A 17,015-nucleotide genomic window follows, 5' to 3' on the forward strand; every position below is an offset into this window, starting at 1 on the left:
ACAAGACTAATTCTTACACAATTGTTTTCAAACATTTGTAGTAAACAAGTGATCAACCATTTACCTAAAACCCCCTTTTTTCTCATACTGGTGATTTAGAGCTGCCTCTGTCTGAAACTCTTGGTTCTGGCTTCTGTCTCATTTGGTATAAACATCCAGCACTGTTACTTTTTATCTAAGTTTAAAATATGGAAAAGCATTTTTACTTTAAATATCTTTAAATATCTTTAAATATCTGAAAACAACTGAATAGATTGCTTAAGACCCTTCAGGATGCACAATTTTTTTTTTTTTATCTACTTCATTTTTAACACCTTTTAAAAAAATGTATAGAACATCCAATATTCAGGTTTTATTTCAAAGTAGGGTCATAAAATAATGTCATTTTGCTTTTACTTTATGTAATTCTTACAGACCAATAGAATAGAATAGAATGGAACTTTATTGTCATTGTAACAAGTACAACCAAATTGAAGTCACGTGAAGCATATAGAAAACGCAAAAAAGCCATAAAAAAAAAGATGATAACAGCTTGTCCATCATTCTCCAATCAGCCAGCCTCCACCTCCACTGGGTCCAGGACTGAGCTTCTTCAGCAGTCTGTTCAGTCTCTGTCTCCTGGATCCTGTCTGCTCACAGCAGGTGAAGCTCTTCCAATGTGGCGTTGGTGTCTGATGTTAGCTCCATTAGCCATTTCTGTGAATAGCATGATGCTACTCTGCCTTCTGGTATTCCCTCTGTTGCTGGGTTAGCACAGCTAGCTCGTCCATCTTACTGGAGATTGATCTCACGTTCCCAATAACAATAAATGAAAGGACAGGTCGATGTCGTCAAAACAGTGATCAATCAAAACAGTACTAAACATTAGCTTTCAAACATTCGTACTTAAATAAAAAAGAAAACACAATGTTGTACCTAATGTAAGAGATAACTCAATTTCCCCAAAAACCTTGTTCTGATCCCTTTTTTATGCTGTCAATGATCACATGCTTTGTTTCCATGCTTCTCTTAGGGCCTGTGTCCACCTACAGTAAATTTTGCTTTAACAGTTTCAGTTTTCTTTACAAAACCAGTGCAGTAGTTTAAGTTTTTTTGGCTCTTTTTTCTGGCATCCTAGACATAAAATTGCTCTTGGCAATGCTTTCCCAGGAAGTAACTGGCACCTCTCCAACAACCAGTCTCAGCTCCCATTCTCAGTCTTAACTGGTATTTAAACTGGCGGCCCTTCAGTTTCTGAGCCAAGTGCCTACTGACTGAACTATTGCTCCCACTACCAAGAGAAAGCAGAAGTGCCTGGAGACATTTTTTTGTAACCATGCTAGAGTAACCTAATTCACACATACAGCACAGTGTAGTGGTTTTTGGACTCCTACTGGATGCATCTCTGGAGCACAACGCACCCCAAAGCAGTTGAATATGCAAGATCACAAGATTACAGGAGAATCACACCCATTAAAACATAGTTGCACGTTGAACTCACCTAGCCCTTCCAAAACGAAAACAGTTCCAGTCCTCTTTTCTGTTGGTGTCCTCATAGAAAGAATATGTTGTGTCCAATTGAATTATGAAGTTTTTCACCTCCAACATCAGATTTCATCTGGATCTGACCTGCTGATGACTACAGGCCACGTGCCAGTAATGTAGTTTTGATAAACAAGGATGAGTTTTATGATTGGGAGCCAGAACATGGTGCTTTATTTTGAAATGTGTGGATACTCTGTTTTTGTGTCTGCTTTCCTGTTTGGTACGAGCTGCTTTGCAGAGATTGACGCAGGGTTCCTGCAGCATTCTCTGGCAAAAATAGACTTGCAACAGAACAGCCGCGAGCAGCCATTGGTGTCTTGAAGCGGGCCACAGTGTGTGCTGTGTGACAAAAGTGGTTTCTAAGTACGGCGTAGTGCACAGCACAGGCAGGCGCGGCACTTACACTTTATGAGTGAACAAGGAGTAAGTGCTATCGAGAAGCCCCCTGAGGCCTCGTTTACATGGCAACGTTTCATCCGAAAATGCTAAAGCACAGTAAGTATAAAGTGAAAAAAACCTATGTTGACACAGAAACGCAGGGGCACTGAAAAGGCTGTAGTAAGCATGCCAGGCCTGTAGTTGGCGCTATAACTGTCTTGTCCAGACAAGTAGAGTTGAGCTGATTATCTGGTGTATTGGTGAATACTAACTGCAGAAGTGGAGCAGCAGATGCACATTTTGTTGAAAGAAAGTCAGCAGATTCAGCAGCACAAGCACAACACGGTAGTCAGTGACAATTGTAACAATGGTACTGTTTACATAGCAACAGTGTTGGCAACATTTCAGAAAAAAATCACTCTGGAGGCTGTTGTCAAAAGTTTGCGTTTTAGGCCAGCTAAAATGACATTTCAATGTTAATGCGAGGCTGAAACGCAACAAAACTTTTGTGTTTCACCCTAGTCGTGTAAACGGCTCCTTAGATTGATGTAGTGGGTGCTGCCTGAAGAAAAACGCTGCCAGTGGACACAGGCCCTTAGTCTTCATAATTATATTTATGCGCTTGGTTTTCTAGGTGAAGGCTGGGAAAAAAATAATGATCATTACTGTTTTAACAACATACTAAAATCAGTACCTTATCCCAAACAATCCTCTGTTAACAATCTATCAGATATGAACAACAGTTGTAATATGTCTGAGACAAGTTGCCCTTTAATGATCAAATAAACACTGGACCCTTATGTACTGTCATGTTGATTGGACTGAATTTGTCAACTCCAGTATTTTACAAGACATCGACAGACATAGAAATCAGTAGTTAACCCTCATCTGCCTGGTCCAAACAGTCGCACAAATAATGCTGCACTATTTATGACCTTGGCCTCCACCTTGACTCATGCAGCGGACAATGTGAGAGTGTAATGATTCTGCTGTGGCAGGGATCACAGCCAATGCATGAGTGATCGATGGACCCTGCTCTCTCTATCTCTTTCTCTCTCCGTCTCCCTCTCGCGCTTTCTCTCTGCCCATATTGATCAACTGGTGTGTGCCTGCGAGCCAGACAGGGAAAAAAAAAAAACCTCCCTTGCTCCTCATTACTCAAAAAGCAGCCCGAGTGTTGTCACTCTTGATGGAAACCAGCCCTCTTTTCTACGACACACTGTTGAAGAATGAAGGATGCAGTTAAGATCTCTGAGAGGGAATTATAATGTCAAAAGCCCTCGTCTCCCACCAGACCCAAAGTCATTCATTACGTCACTTAAAATTGCAGCTTCTGCCAGAGTTAAGTCTTTTTTTTAAACTTCCCAGACGGATAACAAGTCTATCTTTAGCTCTAGAGGTTTGAGTGTGTAATAGGCAAATTTTATCCCCTGTGGAGAAAATGTCTGGAATGACCTTGTGGAGTAAAAACTCATTCACATATGCATGTGGGATTGGGCACAGGTATGTGTAAAACATGCTAGTTTCCAGGGAGCAGTCTTGTGGTTTTATAAGAGAAATAAATCACCTTTAGGATTTAAAAATAGACTTTATATCAAGCTTGGCACTTTTGCTCTCACACTGATGCTATCTGCATGGGAATAACATTATAGCAGAGGCGTTGGTGGGATTTTTTTTCTCTTTTTCAATCCCACAGAGGCCGACATGCAGCCGTTCTTGTGGAAGTATAACAAGAAAAAGGCCTGCACAATCTGTGAAAAATATGGGATGTGTGATTACATTATTCGATAATGCAATAACAGGAAGTGTGATACACAAACAGAAGTTTACAGGGATATTAGCTTTATATATCTGCTGTTTTCTGTATTTTATGTGTGTTTGCAGCATACCATTCCTGCAACCCAAAATAAATCCAAGCAGCATGTTTCCACCACTAAACTGGCTCCAATTAGTCTGAGGGTGGCTGATAGCTGCTTGCTTGAGCTTCATCTAAATGCAGCACAATGGTGTGAAAGCATGGCCATTACACTGCAAAGCACTGATTGACATAAATTGAGCATTTAGATGAAGTCATTTGCATAAATCCAGACTTTACATTCTGTTTATTGTGAATACTCGCATTGCAATAACAAAAAGATTGTAATTTATCACCAGAGAAGCCTCATCACTGCAGATCTGAATGATACCACGGCCAGTATTGGCTTAATTGAGCTGTAGACAAAAACAACAGAGTAAATTTCAGCCATTTTTTGCACATACCCACATTAAGTCTGTGTTCACAAACATACACACTGGCTGTAAGCCCCACAGGGATTTAAAGCACGTTTTTTTTCACTTATTGTGTTTAACTGGAGAGAGGAGTGGATGAAAAGAAAGGAAGAAACGGAGAAGGAGCCGGGGGCGTTTCGGTCAAAGGCTGTTTGATAATAAGTGTTGTTGTTAGAAAATGAAAGTGCCTCTCCTGCTCAGGGTTTGAGCTTTATATCCGTTCACTTTGTGTTGAGCTGATTCTTCTGTGTTTGATAAGTGGCCTTGCAGTCCTCATCGCACACTCTCTCTGTCTCACACACACACACACACACACACACACACTCTGCAGCGAGCTCCCTATTCATCCTGATATGTAACATGTTCATTCCTCAGCGTGAAAAATAGTCTCTGGTCCACTCGCTTCTGCACGAGTCGGACCGGATATTATATAACTTCTTCAACTTAACTCCTTTCTCTCTTTTACTCAGCTCTTTATGTTTTGTTTCCATGGAGATGGAGACCCAGACAAAAACTTGAAGAGTTTTCTGAGAAGCAAGTACAGGGAAGTTGTTTTAGTGCAGCAGTGTGATTTTTTTTTTCTGAGCAGGTGTTTTTGTGATGAGAGAAAAACAGTCATGACACAGGAGTTACTCATCCACACAACATAAATCTGAACAAGTCCACGTGAGTGCACAGCTCTCTGTCAGCTGATTGGACTCAGATGGAGACGAGTGTGTCTTTAACACCAAGATTAACATTTAAGGTGTAAGTATTAATACGGCTTCATGTTAAAGTGAACTTTAAAGCTTAGTTGAAAGAAACACTTACATTCAGGAAGATGTGTCTGGATCATCTTAGCATTGTGCTGATTTCAAGGACAAGAAGCTGTTAAAATGAAGAAATTCTCAAGTAAAAAGGTTGAAACCAGGACGCAGATGCTGCTGAATCTGTGTTACAGCAGAATTGGCTGATACCAGCCCTGTTTACAAACATTGACCCATCATGCACTGATGACAGCAGTCGATTTTTATCAGCTGTTTCACATCAATTCAACACCAGGGAACAAGTTTACCTTACTGCTGATTCACAGGAGAGGGTTTCTATCTGGAAGAGAAAGGTCTCAGAGTTTTTTCTGTGGTCAAGAAGGAAGAAAATGTCCGCAGTGTTGAGGAACTACACCTTTTTGAGAGGAGAATCAGCAACATTCAGTTTGTCACACATGTTCAAATGGCATTTGAAGAATATGGGCATAAAACATCAGTGTGAATTGGTTAATGGCTAAGCTGTTTATTATAAAAATCAGGAGCTAATGAGAAAAAAAGATTATAAGCAACAGGTAGTCAACAACACCATCCTGTATTGGGGTGCAACAAACAAACATTCATCATCATATAATCTGCACATCGCGTTTGTTATGTCTCAGTCGATCATTCATACATGTTAGAATATGTCGACGAATTTCACAAAGTTAAAGCTTACATCTCTAAAAGTCTTTGTTTTGTACCCCAACTTTCCAAAACTACACTAAAAAAAAAAACGTTCTCCATGTCCAAAGATATGGAACAGCCAAAAACTGCGGCATCACTTCTTAGCCACTGGGAACCAGGGAACTTTTGTAATTTGTTCCCTGTTTATTTTCTAGGGTAGTTGACTTTTTTCTAAACAAATCTTGTCTCACTTAAATAGTAAAATTGACCACCGGTTTTTTATTAGAATACGTTATTTATAACAAGTTTTGCTTGACTTAATTATCTGCTATCTGTATTTTTCAAATATGAAAGCTCCCCTTGAGGATAATTTGGTTTGTGTCTGTTTTTGCTGCCCTCTTGTGGACTCGTCAGTGGGCCTGCTTTTTATCTCATTGATAAATTTTATACGGGAGATATGTAAGAAGTTTTTCTCTGGCCAACAAGCTCAGTCAAACGTACCTCTCAGTGTATACTATCCATACAGTATGCTACACTGACAGGGTGCTATTAATCTCTTGGTCTGACACCTACTCCTGTTGAGTGCTGTTTTTAGAGATTAAAAGTAACCACCTAGAGATAATAAATTGTGGTTCTGATGGTTTTGTTAGCTTTTTTAAGTCATTAAGAGTTGTACATGTATCAGTGCAATCCTGTTTAACAACCAGCCAGAAGACTCCACAGGAGCTTTAACAACCCATAGAGCAACAACAAAGGAGACATTTCAGAGCTGAGATACTGCTCTACAGGGAGTGAAGCTACAGTTTGTCACCTGTAGCACCTCTGAGGTGAGATAGTTGTCTTGGACACGTTAGTTTGTGTGTGTTTGATGCAGTTATTTCTGATTTCTTTTACTGTGATGCTTTTGTCAAGAATGCTGAATTGTTACCAGGGCCTTAACTTGCGGATTTGACACAAAACCTGAAGAGGAGCAGATTTTCTTTTCAGCATTTATCACCAGAGGGGGTATGATGCTTTTTCAAGGATTGTGATTTAATGCTAAAAAAAAATCTTTTTTTCTTTCACTAGTGTTTGCGATCCTTTATTTCAGCTTCTGTCTCTGACCGTCTGTTTAGCTGCTGTCACTTTAAGGCCCCCTGCTCCACAAACCCCCTCCTGCTGATTGGCCAGCCCTCTGGAGGCCTGATGAGGGCAGACCCTGGTCTGTCATTAGCCAGTTAGGAGATCCTGATGTGAAAACCTCATCCTTACTGCAATTCCTGTGTAGATTTTGTGTAGATCCAGTAAAGGTCTAATGCTAATTTAAGAACAGCCCGTTTTTAGCAGCTTGGGGATTTCTACAAAATATGAATTTGTAAATGTTTCGAAATCTGCACATTTGGTCTTGATACCCAACACATCTAAAATATGGGAAACCATAAAATCTCCTCTTTAAACATTTTAAGGTCATTTTTTCTTTGCTATTTTATCTCATTTTTTCCAGTGATTGGCTTACGTTTGATCAAAGGCTTTCTGGTGTCTAACATGTGAAACAGTAAAGTTTTCCCTCTGGAAAGAGTAGTATATATTTGAGAGTGTTTCAGGACTAAGCCCTTTTAAAAAAAAAACCTTTATAGGAGTTTTAATTATTTTTGGCAGGCCAAATGTTTCTTTTTTGTTGCATATGAAATTGAGACCTGATAATCTATCATAAGTGTGACTAAAGAGGGTTCAACATGTGCCTCTGTTGGACTACGAGTTCCAGTGAGGTTTCCTTAAGTATTTCTTTTTTTTGTCAGTTTGTTTAGTCTATTTTTTAAAAACATAAGCCAACAAACTTACTGACCGTTCCTATTTTCTAGTAAAGTCTGCTTTCTTTCTGTAAACAGTTTTCCTGACATTGAGGGATTTCCCACGCTCCAACTTATTTTTTCAGACAGTCTAAAAGAGCTCAACGGGTTTTTAGATCAGTGTCATCCGCTCTAAGAGGATTTTCTAAGTATATTAATGTGTTGAACTCCACGCTGCCATATTTGGATAAAGGAGAGGCTCAGCTCTTTTCAGGGGGAGTCTGACAACCCCTTTTAGGAAAACTGGCACATTGAAATAATAAAGGAGATAGTCTATTAGCTGTAAATCCCATTGAACTCATTAACCCGGGTGCACGGGCTCCTGAAAAGCAGACAGTGACAGACTCCTTTGTTGAAGCCTGTCAGTATGAATTACAAACAACACTTGCTTTTGCATTTCCGTCATTAATCACAGCTCTAACAAAGGCTGACAGCCGAGGAGCTTCTTTCAGGCGAGTCCACCACCACCACATGCCGGAAATGATGCTTTTTTGTCCGAGTGGAAATGAGGTTACTGATCTCGAAGCTTCTGTGTTGTGGTGACAATGTAAAGCACGTGCGCACACATGGACCTAACTCCACACAATGCTCATTTGCAGGAGAGGGCGCGCGACGATTCGCACAAGCTGGCGCGCGCTTGTTTTCAGCACCATGGAGAGCAACACCCGCTCAGCTGAGAGACAACAAGCGGAAAGATTTTAAAGATTCCGTTTGAGTGCATCGGGTTTGGTTTGGGAGAACATGTTGATATGCACAGAGCTGCCCCAATAAAGCCGATTACATCAGCTGCAGCCTCTGTGGGGAAAGTGATGTAAAGACTGGTGATAGCATTGTGTCCGTGTCCAAAGTGTGAGACACATTCATCGACTTGTTTGCAGACACAGTGCCACAGATGTTGCTGCTGCCGCTGCTCAGAGTCTTTCTGGTGTGACTTTTCATTCTGTGTCACGTAAACGCAGCACACCTCTGGTCTGTGGATTCATTAGAGGAGATGGAAGAGACATGTGCTCCCAGAAAAACAACTTCAATCAAACAGGTGTGGATGTGATTGCTTCAAGTGTTTCTGTTGCCTTCACGCTCGACTTAAGGTGTGCGCTCGACATGCTAAGTGTCAAGTTTGTTTCCGATTGGGCGGCTGGTTGGACGTATGTCAGACATATGCGCGCCGTGGGCGGGTGTCGACGTGTTTGTAGAAAAAAGAAAAAGGCAGAGGGGAGTGCAGCGGCTCAGTGTGTGGATACGCGCAGATAGGTGATGGTTCGAAGAGATGTGAGTGGCGTCGGCCGCAGCTCTCCAAAGCTGTAGGCTTTGGCTGGGAGAGGCGTGGCGCACTCTGCCCCTCTAGACCCAGAACCACCTGTATGGATGACCAGAACTACAGTGTGATCCAGACGCCTTCGCCCGCAGGGAGCAGGGGCAACAACGCCACAGAGAGCCGGGGTTATGAGGTGGAGAGGCGCGTCATGACGGTGGAAAACATGCTGGAGGAGTCCGCCGTGCTCTCGGCGCCTCACCTGTCCGTGGATCGATACGAGCGCAGCTGCCAGGGATGCTGCGAGCGTGTTGTGATCAACATTTCAGGTTTACGCTTCGAGACGCAGCTGAAAACTTTCAACCAGTTTCCAGAAACGCTGCTGGGGGATCCAAGGAAAAGGATGCGCTACTTTGACCCACTGAGGAACGAGTACTTTTTTGACAGGAACAGACCCAGCTTTGATGCCATCCTGTACTACTATCAGTCAGGGGGGCGCATACGGAGACCTGTTAACGTCCCCATTGATATTTTCTCAGAGGAGATCCGCTTCTATCAGCTCGGGGAGGAGGCCATGCAGAAATTCCGCGATGATGAGGGGTTCATAAAAGAAGAGGAGCGTGTGCTGCCTAAAAACGAGTTCCAAAAGCAGGTTTGGCTTTTGTTTGAGTACCCGGAGAGCTCAGGGCCAGCCAGAGGGATCGCCATAGTCTCAGTGCTCGTTATTTTGATTTCCATTGTGATTTTCTGCATGGAGACTCTGCCAGAGTTCAGGGATGAGAAGGACCAAGCCACACTGGCACCAATGATCAATGGCACTGCCCCCCACGTGCACAGCCCGTTCACAGATCCTTTCTTTGTTATAGAGACTCTGTGCATCATCTGGTTTTCCTTCGAGCTGCTGGTCAGGTTCTTCTCCTGCCCCAGCAAAACCACTTTCTCCAAAAACATCATGAATATCATAGACATTGTGGCCATCATCCCCTACTTTATCACTCTGGGGACTGAGCTGGCCGAGAGGCAGATCAACAGCGGGCAGCAGGCCATGTCGCTCGCCATCCTGAGGGTGATCAGGCTGGTGAGGGTCTTCCGCATCTTTAAGCTGTCACGACACTCCAAGGGACTTCAGATTTTGGGTCAGACCCTCAAAGCCAGCATGAGGGAGCTCGGCTTGCTCATCTTCTTCCTCTTCATCGGAGTTATCCTCTTCTCCAGCGCGGTTTACTTTGCAGAAGCAGACGAGCCCACGTCCAGCTTCACCAGCATCCCAGACGCGTTTTGGTGGGCTGTAGTCACTATGACCACAGTGGGGTACGGGGACATGCATCCGGTGACCATCGGGGGGAAAATAGTTGGGTCTCTGTGCGCAATAGCAGGCGTGCTGACCATTGCCTTACCCGTGCCTGTGATTGTGTCCAACTTCAACTACTTCTACCACAGGGAGACGGAGGGAGAGGAGCACCCACAGTACGTGCACACGGGCAGCTGTGAGCACCTCAACTCCGGGGAGCTGAGGAGGTCGTGCAGCTCCTCGTCTCTCAGCAAATCTGAGTACATGGTGATAGAAGAGGGCATCAACAGCGCGTTCAAACAGCCCAACTTCAGCACGGAGAACAACCAAAACTGTGTGAACATCAAAAAGATCTTCACAGATGTGTAAACGAACTAAGGGGATCATTAATGGAGCATGAAGACATAGTAGCTATAATATTATTTTTATATTTAGCCAATCGTAACGTGTCAGTCCATATCTGTGGGTGAGCGCTGCGTAAATGTCTCTTTTAACAAGTTTTCACAATTTTAAAAGCAGGAAAAAATCTGATTCCAAGTGTTTCCAGTGCATTTAGAGTATTTCTCATGAGTATTAATACGACCTCTCTTTAAAAGGATGCTCTGGAAACATTCAAAGTTAGTTTCTCGTTAAAAGGGACATATTTACGCAGCGTATTGTGCCACTCGATGCCTACATATCTTGATGTTAATGCGGAAGTTGTCGATGTTTATGATTGGGAATACACGTGTAGCATAGTCTACTATATTTGCATTTACCCGCCAGTCTTAAAAAAACGACGTCTCGTGCTTCGTGGAGAGAAAAGAAGTTTCATCGTCCAGTGACGTAATGGATAGACTCTGGTTATTCATATAGTCTAATGCCTGTAAGGGTTATATTTAATATCATAACCTGTCCAGAAGTGGGACTTTGAGTGTTGTTCAGGTTGTTATTCAGGTAACACACACACAGTGGAAACGCTTATCATGAACAAGAAGTCCAGCTTTTCGTAAAATTGTATTTTTATTCACAACTGCCTCTAGCCTATATGAAATAAACCGGAAATGAAGAGCCCTTGACTTTAATCTTCATTCTAACCTGCAGCTTTAATATCTCTGTAGGGTGGGACATGAAAAATGTATAAAGCATGGAAAAAAAGTGTGTGAGAAGTCACATGCGTAGTGACGTCAGGGTGAAAACAGCGTGCTGGAAGGAAGGCAGAACGTGCACAAGCGTCCAGCCTCCCTTCTCGTGCTCGCTGAACAACGCCTTGTGATGCAGTCTCCATGACGACGGTGGTTTCCTGGGTAACCCCCCTCCAATGTTGCCATGGCATTGTGTGGTTCCACTCTCACCTGTGTGTCCTTGGAGGAGAGTCAGCTGTTCATGTGTTAGTTAAACCAGAGTTAAATAATTAAACCAAGGAATTAAAATGTTCAGATTAGATTCAGCTGCTGTTTTTTGAGCAGTGTTTGTCAGACGCGCAGAAAGACTCCTGATCAGCTTTTGTCTCAGAGCGTTTCCTCCTTTGTTGAACCAGAAAGAGCCCCAGCTGCTCTGTTTTTCAGATGTGAGCTCCATTCTGTGAGTTGGCATGCCAACTAGACGTGACGTCAGCCACCTTTCATCCCCTCCAGCAGCCTCCTGCACATGTGCTGCTCGCTCCAAGTGCCTCGGAGCTGCTAGTGACACAAACAAACTCAGATGAGTTCAGAAAAACTGCTGCACATCCACAGTCTCTCTCATGCTGGTTTTAACTGCACACAAAAGTTCACCTAAACCGTGGTCATGACCTTGCTTTATGAGTCATTTGAGGCTGTATCCTCTGGTACATCTGCATGCTGTGGCAGGGGTCAGCGTTGTTACCTCAATGTGCTAAGGTATCAGGTTCGGATCTGTGGCTGTGCAGGGAGTGTGTCAGTGAATGATTGTTTGTCTCTACCTGTTGCCGCTGTGATGGACAGGTGAAGGCGTACCTGCCTCAAATCTAATGACAGATGGGATATGTGGCGAGAGATGATAGTCAAGTGGATCCTCTGGTTGTTGGATTTTATTTTACATTATTCTATCTAAAACCAGTATCAGGTGGTGGACCTGATTTCTTTTTTTTTATGATCACATATTTTAACTCACTTGCTACATATTTCCAGCTTTGCTGTTTGAAAAATAAAATGAAACAGTATCAAGAATAACTAGCCATAGTATAAAAACAGCAGCTAAGTTACAAAAAAACTTTGTTGGAATCATTCACCTGAAATTCAACTTGAAAAAAATGTTGGGTAGATTTTTTTTGTAGGCCATGACACTGTTTTTAGGGTTGACAATCTATTTTATTGGGAATGACTACAGCCCAACTTTGCCCTAAACTTTGTAAGGCGCCAGAGCATCAAAAAGGAATTGTGATAAAATATGCACACTTTGTGCAGTTGTCACTTAATGTGCTCAACTTTCATCCCATCAGGCCTTAATCAGAGCAGCAGGGCGCATTAAGGTGAAAACTGCACAGACAAAGCTTACAAATATCCTCCTTATATCTTATATCCTTCTACAATTGAACTGGTGGCTCCTAAATTTTAAAGTGATTTATTATCAGATGGAGATGAGCAAGTTCCCACTGTAGAAAATAGCACCACATCCTTGAATCTAACTGCACATTTAACCTCTAACACTTCCTTTTCTGGTATATCAAAACAGTTGCGTTTGGGTTACTTGGTGAGCTCAGTGATCAACTCACACACTCCGATTTTATGGACAAATTCCAGTGTTATGAACAGCTGATCTGATGTGGTGGTGCTGCTGAACTGAGGACAGCCTCATGTGTGATCTCATGCTGTTGTTTTCATCACGATGAAAACAGCTCTACTGCCCTCTAGTGGATCATCTGGGTTATTACAGCACAAAGGAAATTCAGTGGTAAAGTGGTTTAACCCTGTTTGACCAAATGTTAGCATCTTTGTGACACAAAGACAGAGCTGCTGATGGTTTTATTCAACTAAAAAACTAAAAATAACTCTTTTCGGTGTTTTGATGAGGTGTTATAGAACAGGATGGATGGATGGATGGATGGGGACAGGCTGTATTGATCTCACACTGGGAAACTGTGGTGTTACATCATTAGGTTACCAGAGCAGATAAAAATCAGAGTGTTGAGTTGACAGTAGATGAACTCTGATAACACAGGAAAATAAATACATGAAGACTTTCTTCTCAAAGCTCTAGACAATACAACACAGTGTATCTAGAATTGTTAAATCTTTTTTTAAGATTCCAAAAACTTTGCAGATAGGTAGAGATGATAGCTGAGCAGATAGCTACAGTGCGGAGTATTAATGTACAAATATAGTGGGTGTGGATGTTTTGCTGCAGAATGGCTGAGCTGAATACCTGAGATCCGTCTTTTAAGTGAAGAAAGCAACTTTTCAAACCCCCCCTAGTAGCTTTTTGTCTGACCCAATTCTTCTGGTCCCCATGAGATGAGGGGAATTACAGTTTGCGACAAAACTCTCCTCACTTACAATTCAGAAAAACACAGAAGCAGACAGACAGACATGTAGGTGACCTTCGTCTTTATTCTGTATGCACTGGACTGTTGTGAAGCAGAAAAAAGACAAAAGGAAAGGGCACTTTACGTTTCCTGTAAGGCAGGATTTTAATGCAGGACGTCACTTTACTGTTCAAGAATAACAGAAGTATCCTATCATTGACTTTCTGACTTTTTAAACTTGTTTGAATGCTCCCTCTCTTGTGAATTTTGAAGCATCTCTCATGATTTCCTGTGATCCACTCTGCCAAATGAATATTGATAACTTCAAGATTTATCCCAACTCCGTTATGGTTATCTCTTCTGTCTTAAAGACTGTTTGGTCCAAGAAAGTAGTTTAAAAGTCAAGCATCTTGGCTGCTGCTGGCTTTCAAACTTTAGTGAACATTTCTTTTGCTCATAAACTGAACACTTAAGAAACCTGAACGCAGCCTCTGAAAAAAAAAAGCATTTTATGACCATTTATTTTGGATTGTTTTAATTTTAAGTGCAGGAGTTAAACACTGACCTGCATAAATTCAACTCTTCATCCACTCTTAAGACCGCTGAATTCACAGTTTCACATGAGCAACAGTGACCTCCAGGTAAGATGCAACCTGCAGCTCCAGGTGCTCTGCCTTAGAAATGCTGAGTGGTTTTGTTCTTTCTGTCTCCTCCGCTGGAATTTAAGTCCTCGCTGAATTTATTTTTAACTTGTGGAAATGAGAACGTATCTGCAATTTACTCTGCACTACAAATCATCACCTGCAGAGCTTCAGGAGGAACACCTGCGGTTCAGTTTGTCCTTTGGATGTTCCTGCAGAGGTAAGCCTCACATTTAAAGGTAGATTTATCAGACTTAAAATGCTGAGATAATACAGCATCATGTGGAGATGAGTGTTAGTTTGACAGTATTTGAATTAATGGACAGCATTGCAGGAAGCTCATTACTCATAGTTAAATACTACAGAATTGTTCATGAGCTTGTTTCTGGTTGTTGTTTCTCATAGGACTGCTGAGCATCCAACTGCAGGAACATAAACATCTCTGAACAATGGATCAGCTGCTCCTAGAATTAAAACTGTTTTACCTATGTTCTATTCAGCGGTGTTTATCTAACTTTCAGATAATAGTTTGAGTCTGTTCACTGGAAAAATCTCACAATTAGAGTAATTTATTTCTGAGTCAAAATATAGAATAGTATATGTTCAGTAATGGGTATGCTTTTTTTAAAATTTCAACCAAGACTTGTCTAAAGGTGAGAAAACATCCAGAAAACACAGTTGAACACAATTTGTCTCACACATATAAACACTGAATCACAGTCTGTGGGTAAAGGATGTCAAATTGATTTTCTGAGTGTGTTAACACAACAGTGCTAGCACCTCCAGCCTTAGTCCTCCTCACAGGTTCACATCCACATGTTTTTGCTGGTTTAAAGAAATATTGCAAACTAAAATTTGCATCACTTGTTTCCTCTGTAAAATACTTTTTTTTCCTTCTTTGTCCACTGAGATGGAAATATGTATTCAGCTTTTTAGATACATGAAGTGGGCTCAAACACATTCTCACAATTAGTATAACAAGCAGAACAACCAACAATACATATTAAAACTGTTCATCATTACATTCATTACATGGCAGGGATTAGATTTCTTCTTGAAGGTTAGGCAAGTTTATTTACAAAGCACATTTCTGCTTTGCAGATATACAAATAATCATTGAAGAGGTCAGCAAACACATTACTGGAAACAATTAAAAATAAATAAGAAGAAAACACTTTGGTTCAGGAAAACAGATATGATATATAATAAAATGTCAAAATTAAGATACATAAGAACAGATTTTAATAAGTAAGTATGAAAATTACAGAGTTGTGTTATGAACTAGACATTAAAATGATTTTTAGAAATATTCTAACAAGAAGCAGCTGTAAAAAGGTGAATCTTAAGCTTTGGTTTAAGGCCTGATGTAGGACTAGGAATCTTACTTAAACTTGGATTTAGTTGCCAGAGGGACTCTAGCGCCCCCCTCAGGTTCAAACTGGCAGGAGAGAGGATGCGAATTATCTTCTATGATGCTCTGTGCCTTCTTCTTTTCCTGTAAGTAAATATTCGGGACAGAGATCTGTGTGATTTTCCCAGTTTGGTGAGCAAAGTGTATTTCAGGATATCAGAACAGTGCAGGTTCAGTCATAATGATATCTATAATACTGTCTGAGCTGGTGGACGGAGCTCTGAGACATTTTCAGACTGGCAGGTTTGCCTATTTATCTGTTTTGAATTTGTAGTATTTGTTTTTACAAGTGTTAACTAATTTGAAAGGTCATTGATTTTGTAATGGAGTGTCATGATGTTGTTGCTTATAAAAAGTGAACAAAATATCTCCTGGATCCATGTTTTAATAGTGCACATCATCTGGAAGTTCAGTGGTCAAACTCAGATAAAATACATGCTTCAGTTTTACAAGTTTTTTTCTACTTGCGTATTTGCAGGATTATGCATGACAAAAATAAATCAATGTGTTTGTGACTTCATGTTGTCCAACAAAATTTCATGATTCAAAGTGTAAAAACATCAAAAATTAATGACCTATTAATAAGGTAGAACTGACCCAGTGACTCAGTCAAACCTGTGTCTGGGTGATTCAGATAAACTTGGTGTGTGCCTGTTCTTTGTTGACCTAGCAGCATCGTTACAAACAACTTAGATGGTTCAGACTCTTATTCATCACAGTATTAAAAACCAGACTCCAAAGTTGCCCCGAGCCTGCAGACAACTGTTTTCCTAAAATATCTCCTGTAATAACTCCACAAGCTGATAAATGTTAATGTTGTGTTTTCAGTTTGCCATTTCAACACTTCTTGTTCTTGTGTCAGGACAGCACAGAGACTGAGCACATCGAGTCATATTCTGGAAAACATGCCCACCAGAAAAACAATCAGCGCCGCATTATGCAACAGAGGGCTGAGACGCTACGAAATGCCTGTAGCGAGTGAAAACCTCCAGTCTGAGCATGTCAAAGGATTACTTCAGGGATTACTGTTCTGCCCCCCTGCTGTAAGAGAGCTTTAATTAAGTTCGTTCAAAGTAAGGTATGAGGAAGTTTTCAGTGAGTATCAGGTAATGAATGAGTAAATAAATAAAAGATTACATGAATGATAGCATGTGCATGTCTGTGTAGACATAAACATAAAGATTCTACATTCTGCATTCCTGAACGCCACCTCTGAGTTTCTAATCATCTCTTAGTACCTCTGTGAACGTCTGTGCGAGAAAGCATGCTCGAGGGCTGCACAGCTGTTAGACAGTCACATCTGGGACACCTGAGTGCACTCTGCTGCAGGATAAGGCTTCTTGACAGGATGTGCACACACCCAAAGTAAACACACTCTCATTTAAGCTTGCATGATTGATACACAAATGCCCACTGCTGCTCCAGGCTGATGTAAGAATGTAGGACTGAGATCCTGCTCAGTGCGAGAGGGGGCTGAGTGGGAGGGGGGAGGTGGAGGGAGACCCCGGGCTTCCCCTCTCCTCTCCTCCCTCTCCTCATCATGCCAACA

General features: G+C 41.5%; 2 protein-coding genes across 2 annotated transcripts in view; both read left to right on the forward strand.

Annotated features, from left to right (window-relative positions):
• LOC141790125 (potassium voltage-gated channel subfamily A member 10) overlaps positions 1–17,015 on the forward strand; it is a 114,780-nt gene that overhangs the window by 54,702 nt on the left and 43,063 nt on the right. The window lies entirely within an intron of this gene.
• kcna3a (potassium voltage-gated channel, shaker-related subfamily, member 3a) lies at positions 8,318–11,002 on the forward strand. Its single transcript, XM_074679882.1, has one exon. It carries the CDS (start codon positions 8,770–8,772, stop codon positions 10,318–10,320), a length of 1,551 nt encoding a protein of 516 aa, XP_074535983.1. The 5' UTR covers positions 8,318–8,769; the 3' UTR covers positions 10,321–11,002.

The sequence above is a fragment of the Halichoeres trimaculatus genome, unplaced genomic scaffold, assembly GCF_033239565.1.
Source record: "Halichoeres trimaculatus isolate MK-OKI-2021-1 unplaced genomic scaffold, fHalTri1.1 fHalTri1_scaffold_1, whole genome shotgun sequence".
NCBI lineage: Eukaryota > Metazoa > Chordata > Actinopteri > Labriformes > Labridae > Halichoeres > Halichoeres trimaculatus.

What these genes read in the sequence shown, in the direction of transcription:
- kcna3a (XM_074679882.1), top strand. Translation starts at nt 8,770, where the DNA reads ATGGATGACCAGAACTACAGTGTGATCCAGACGCCTTCGCCCGCAGGG.